The sequence below is a fragment of the Neomonachus schauinslandi genome, chromosome 8, assembly GCF_002201575.2.
Source record: "Neomonachus schauinslandi chromosome 8, ASM220157v2, whole genome shotgun sequence".
NCBI lineage: Eukaryota > Metazoa > Chordata > Mammalia > Carnivora > Phocidae > Neomonachus > Neomonachus schauinslandi.
In genome coordinates this window covers 82,865,784-82,872,478 of record NC_058410.1, presented here as the reverse complement: position 1 = coordinate 82,872,478, position 6,695 = coordinate 82,865,784, and the positions used below count along the sequence as shown (strand labels likewise).

General features: G+C 42.4%; 1 protein-coding gene across 1 annotated transcript in view; it reads left to right on the top strand.

Annotated features, from left to right (window-relative positions):
- Positions 1 to 5,179: 5,179 nt before the first annotated feature.
- The window catches only part of MTO1 (mitochondrial tRNA translation optimization 1), a 29,306-nt gene continuing 27,790 nt past the window's right edge, over positions 5,180 to 6,695 (top strand). Inside the window, exon 1 of the mRNA XM_044917367.1 lies at positions 5,180 to 5,435. Within this exon, the coding sequence (XP_044773302.1) occupies positions 5,219 to 5,435 (217 nt within the window). The 5' untranslated portion in view covers positions 5,180 to 5,218. The remainder of the gene's footprint in view (positions 5,436 to 6,695) is intronic.

Sequence of the window (6,695 nt, the reverse complement as noted above, 5' to 3'; positions counted from 1 at the left end):
AGAGAAAAAAAAAATTTTTTTAAGACTTTATTTGGGTGGCTCAGTCGTTAAGCGTCTGCCTTCCGCTGGGGTCATGATCTCAGGGTCCTGGGATAGAGCCCTGCATCGGGCTCCCTGCTCAGTGGGAAGCCTGCTTCTCCCTCTCCCTCTCCCCCTGCTTGTGTTCCTTCTCTCGCTGTGTCTCTCTCTGTCAAATAAATAAAAATATTTTTTAAAAAAGACTTTATTTCTTTGAGAGCGAGAGAGAGAGAGAGAGAGAAGGGGGAGGGGCAGAGGGAGAGAGAGAGAAGCGGACTCCCTGCTGAGCAGGGAGCCCCATGCAGGGCTCAATCCCAGGCTGAGACCATTACCTGAGCCTAAGGCACATGCTTAACTGATTTGAGCCACCCAGGCACCCTGACAGAGAAATTTTTTAAGTGTAAGTTTAAGTAAGGGTACTTTTTTAATTAACGAGAAATAGAAAATGTCCAACTTTTACAAGGTGGAAATGAAATGAGGACTGACTGCAATTGGAATAAAGATTTCATTTTATTTGACTTTGTAAAAGCACATACAGTCTTAAATTGTGTAGAAGTTTTTTTTTAAAGACTTAAAAAACATTATATACTTATTTGTCAGAAAGAGAGCACAAGCAGGGGGTGCAGCTAGCAGAGGGAGATGGAGAAGCAGTCTCCCACTGAGCAAGGAGCCCAATGCAGGGACTCAATCCCGGGACCTTGGAATCATGACCTGAGCCAAAGGCAGTTGCTTAACTGACTGAGCCACCCAGGCGTCCCTGTGTAGAAGTTCCTATCTGTGAGTTTTATCCATTGGTTCTCAAAAGCCCATCAAAAAATGGCACTTATATTTTAAATAATTCATGCTGTTTGGGCCCTTGTGATTCCAGAGTTCTCCATATAGGCTTTCAAATATCTATTTCTAAAGCCAATCCCTTTACAGAAATACATATTAGACAGGAAACCCCTGGGTTTAGATGCCTTGATTACTTTTTTTAAAAACCATCCTAATCATTTTTAGGTGTACAGTCCAGTGACATTAAATAATTAATATTGTTGTGCAACCATCACCACCATCCATCTCCCCAGCTCTTCATCTTGTAAAACTGAAACTCTACCCATTAAACAATAACTCCCCATTCCCTCCTTCTCCCTTGGCAACCACCCTTCTACTTTCTCTATGAATTTGACTACCCTAGGTAACTCATGTAAGTGGAATGATATATTTGTCCTTTTGTGACTGCTTATTTCATTTAAGATAATGTCCTCAAGGTTTATCCATATTGTAGCATATGTCAGCCTTCCTTTTCTTTCTTTTCTTTTTTTTTTTAAGATTTATTTATTTATTTGAGAGAGAATGAGCAAGCATGGGGGGGTTGGGCAGAGGGAGAGAGAGAGAGAATCCTCAAGCTGACTCTTCACGGAGTACCAAGACTGTCTCAGGGATTGATCCCAAGACCCTGAGGTCATAACCTGAGCTGAAATCAAGAGTCAGCCGCCCAACCAACTGAACCACCCAGGTGCCCCTGTCAGCCTTCCTTTTTAAGACTCGATATTTCAGGGCGCCTGGGTGGCTCAGTTGTTGGGCGTCTGCCTTCGGCTCAGGTCCTGATCCGGTCCTGGGATCAAGCCCCACATCGGGCTCCCTGCTCCGCAGGAAGCCTGCTTCTCCCTCTCCCACTCCCCCTGCTTGTGTTCCCTCTCTCGCTGTGTCTCTCTCTGTCAAATAAATAAAATCTTTAAAAAAAAAAAAGACTCGATATTTCTACTGAAAGTATATAGCACATTTTGATAGCCATTCATCTGTCAATGGACAAAAATGCCTTGATTACTCTTTTAAAAAGGTTTTCCTAAAACCAATATTTTGATATATCCTCTGATACAAAGGTTGTTTTTTTTTTTTTTTAACACCCCAGGGCAATGAGCCCTAGTTTGAAATGTGATGTGAGAAATCTTTTTTTTTTTTTTTTTTTTTTTGTAAAATGGAAAGAGGACTATTGTGTAGTCAGGCTTGTTCTCAAGCAAACCAATTTCAGGGAAAAGTAAATACAAAGGAAAAGTTTATACAAAGGATCTAAGGGGAGACTATGCCTAGTTGTTCAAACAACAGCAAGTATGGCTGGAGCTTGTGAAGTTTGAGATGTTGTGTCAGTTATCAACTTATTGCTTCTCAGACAAGGACTTAATACACCCCTCAATATATGCTGTCTGATAAACAACAGAATTCCTTTAAGCAGTTCTTTCAAAGTGCCCACTATGTTAACCTTTCTCAATAGAGGTTGCAGAAGGACTATGTAGGAGGAAGAGGTTTCCTGCAATTTCCAACATAGTGGAAGGAGTGGAAGGGGATTGCACGGCAAAGGTCAGACTCGTAGATGTGAGAATATCTAGTAGGGTCTACCCCAACTGTAGGCCCAGAAAGTGATCCCTCTGGGACCTTGCCACCTTGGCCCAGCCATAACCCATCTACAACTTACTAGACAGGGAAATCAAATTCCTGCCTGGCCTGTGGTCCAGAAGGTCACACACCAAGAAGCTGATCCTTCTACAAGCCTTGTGTGCAGCCTGCCTGTGGCCAAGGAGGTCCACAGAGAGCCGCTGCTCTCTTTGCAAGCCCCCTCTGTTATGTAGCCCATACTCTCTGAAGGCCTTCTGCACTTGCGATCTGAACCCCTTTTGAATTTATTCTTACTTGGATACTCTCCCTCAGCCCTAGGGTACCATATATAGTTTCTTTATATGTTATTTCTTTTATTATAGTTATTCTTTTTTTTTTTTTAGAGTGAAGTATTTGTTTGTTTAAGCAACCTCTACCCCCAACATGGGGCTTGAACTCACAACCCCAAGATCAAGAGTTGCATGCTCTTACCAACTGAGCCAGCCAGGTACCCCAATATAGTTAATTCTTTTTTTTTTTTTAAAGATTTTATTTATTTATTTGACAGAGCGAGACACAGCGAGAGAGGGAACACAAGCAGGGGGAGTGGGAGAGGGAAAAGCAGGCTTCTGCAGGGAGCCTGATGTGGGGCTCGATCCCAGGACCCTGGGACCATGACCTGAGCCGAAGGCAGACGCTTAACGACTGAGCCACCCAGGTGCCCCAATAGTTAATTATTCTTATATTAAATATCTACAATATGATTCTTTTTTTCTTTTTAAGGTTTTATTTATTTAATTGAGACAGAGTGAGAGAGAGAAAGCATGAGATGGGGGAAGGTCAGAGGGAGAAGCAGACTCCCCGCTGAGTGGGGAGCCCTATGTGGGACTCGATCCTGGGACTCTGGGATCATGACCTGAGGTGAAGGCAAAGGCTTAACCAACTGAGCCACCCAGGTGTCCTACTATGTGATTCCATATTCTGACTGGACCCAGACTGCTACAGAGTTAGTATTGAGAGTGGTCCCAGGAGATAGAGGCCTAAAGACGGGATTTGGGAATTGGTTTTGTTGTGCACTTGGGCTTGAGCACTCGAGGAGGAGGAACCAGAAAAATGAGAAGGAGTAGCCAGAAAAAATAGGAGGAAAACCAGAATAGCTTGATGATGTCCTGGAAGACAGGTAAAGAAAGTATATCAAGAAAGGGCTGTGAAGGGAAAAAAGCATTCACATATAAAGTGTCCATCTTCTTGACATTTATACTTAAAACTTAATTAAAAATCCAGTCTTGGCTACAGTATAATGAAATAGTCTTACACTGTTAATGCAACCTGACACAAAGCTTTCAGAAAGCTAATTTAGCCGTTATCAAAAATATAAACACTGAGGAATCCTTTTACCCAGTATCTTCATTTATAGAAAGAGTCCCATAAATTTAAAAAGAGATATATGTACAAGGATGATGATAATATAAAAAAATTAAAAACAATCCAAATGCCCAGTAATTGGGAGTTGATTAAATAAATTACAGCTAAAATGTAATAGATTCATATACATATGGCATAGAGTAAAAAATACATTGTTAAAAAGAGGAGCAAACTGGGGTGCCTGGGTGGCTCAGTCATTTGAGCATGGGACTCTTGGTTTCAGCTCAGGTCATGATCTCAGGGTTGTGAGATCCAGCTCCACACTCAGCAGGAAGTCGGCTTGAGGATTTTCTCCCTCTCCCCCCCACCCCTCCCCCCCATGCATGCATGTTCTCTTTCTCAAATAAGTAAATCTTAAAAAAAAAAAAGCAAACTGAAAAATAATATAATCAGTGTTATATGTGCAAAATAATAATAGCATGAGTAGTTGTATAAAAAAAACTAGGAGGCGGCATACCTGGGTGGCTCAATCCGTTAAGCATTTGCCTTCGGCTCAGGTCATGATCCCAGGCTCCTGGGATCCAGTCCTGCATTGGGCTCCTTGCTCAACAGGTAGCCTGCTTTTCCCTTAGCCGCTTCTCCCTCTGCCTGCCATCCCGTTTGTGCTCTCTCTCTCTCTGACAAATAAATAAAATCCTTAAAAAAACACAAACAAACAAAAAAAACCTAGGAAACATTAGCAAAAAAATGCTGACAATAATTACAGAGGTGGGCATCAGGAGGGCTGACGAAGTTATAGCTTCTTTAAGTCTCAAAGTTTTCCATTTCTATTTGATAGATTTTAATAATCATTTGACTAAAACTACCACATGGGTTGTTTCACTAACCAAAGGTTTCCTCTCTAAGGAAGGCTTTAAAAATGCCCCCCCCCCAAAAAAAGTCAATTTCCAAAGGCTGGACATTTAATCTTCAACCATTTGATTCCCCTAATTGGCCATCATGAATCTTTCATCCACAAATACATTTTAACTGCTTTCAAAGCTCCTCCTATTCAGAGGCTAGTCTTTATAAACAAACCGAAGTCCAGGTGATAGTTTACCAGAAAATTCAAAGAATCTTATAAGGCAAAGTGATTAAAATCATTGTCTGTAGGTGACCAACTGGAGATTAGGGCTGCCAATCGCCGAAAAGGACAGAAAATGTCCAAGCAGGAGCCATCAATTCACAGCCATATGTAATCAGAGGCCTCCAGGTACCATGAAACAAGGTTCACACCATCTGGGCCACCTGCACAGTTACCCGGTCTCGCTTCTCCAGTGAAGTCGCGCCAAAGCCCCAATCAGCGCTGACGCTGGACGTAAACTGCTACGCTGTGACATCAGAACAAAGATGGCTGCGCCCTGAAGCTTTTTCTTCCTATCCTAAGTTTTTGCGCCTAGTTCATGTCAGGTTCAGGGTCAGACTCTGCCTTTCTCCAGCTATGTTTTCTCTCCGAGGTTGTGGTCTCTGTGTCGCGGCTTCCCTCAGCAAAAAGCACCTTCCGTTGGCCCGGTTCATCGGCGACAGCGCAGCGCCCGTGGCTGCGAACTTTGACGTGGTCGTCATTGGCGGAGGACATGCCGGGACCGAGGCAGCCGCCGCTGCTGCTCGGTGCGGCTCCCGGACTCTGCTACTCACCCACCGCGTGGACACGATCGGTGAGGAGTTCGGGTAGCGTGGAGCTTGGCGTAGGACGCAAGCTGCCAGTAAGCCCCTTCACCCCTTCCGGGTGGCCTGATACGGGCAGCCTCTCCTCTCCGCAAGCTAGTGAGAATCCTAGTGTCTGTGGTTTTATCCTAATTTGAGTTTCACAGATCAGGTAGCCCTGGCCCAGAACCCTGGATTAGGCTGTTACGTGGACCATGTATTGTGCTGCTGCTGACAGAAGTAGTTGAGGGAGTTGGGGTCCGTGCCTTGGGAAAGGGGGAAACTAAGAAAACAAGCTGATAGCTTCTTACTTCATTGTTGTCATTTACCCTTTACTAGCTTGTTGCTTTGGAAATGGAGTGAATTAACATTTATTAGGAATTACTTGTTAAACGACTGTTGTATTTTTCTCGAGATTTTGTGAAGCCCTTTTGAAGAACGATGCTACTTTTTATTGCATTCTATATCTCTACTTGGTGTTTGTTTCCTAATTTTGTACTCAGGAACTGGCAGTGCTTTTTTCCCACTTAATAGGCAATGGGTGGATGGCTATAAGTTAAAGCAAGACCTCTCTCTAGCACCATAATAGATGCTAGCTAAAACATCATCTTGTAAATCATGCAAACCTATGTTTTTTTTCTCCTGCATTTAGCTCAGGAGTCAACAGTAGAAATATTAACTGTTTTGCAAAAATTGTGAATAAATCACATATTTGATACTGAAATACTTTTTTAAGAATTACCATTCAGCTTGTAACTGTGGAGAAATATACACTGTTAACAGTGATTCTTTTAGAGGGGGGTGATTTGATTTTTTTTTTAAAAGGTTTTATTTATTATTTGACAGACACAGCGAGAGAGAGAGAACACAAGCAAGGGGAGTGGGAGAGGGAGAAGCAGGCTTCTGGCCCTGGGATCATGACCTGAGCCCAAGGCAGACGCTTAACGACTGAGCCACCTAGGCGACCCTGGGGGTGATTTGATTACCCAAAAGATTACACTTTGTTTATTATACATTTCAGTGTTGTTTACATAAAAAAAAAAAAGGCGGGCTACTACTTTTCAATAATAACTTAAAAATTTAATGAAAAAGGTATTATTGAACTAAGGTCATTAAATATAAGTAATGTAGTTCTGTGAGGGATAAAGGGATACTTATCAAAATCCATATTCATATTATTCTACCAACACAGTTCAATCCGTTTTCTTTTTAAATAAGTGCATTTCAGAGATAGTAAGTCTTATAGATGAGCTTAGTAAGTGACAATTTTG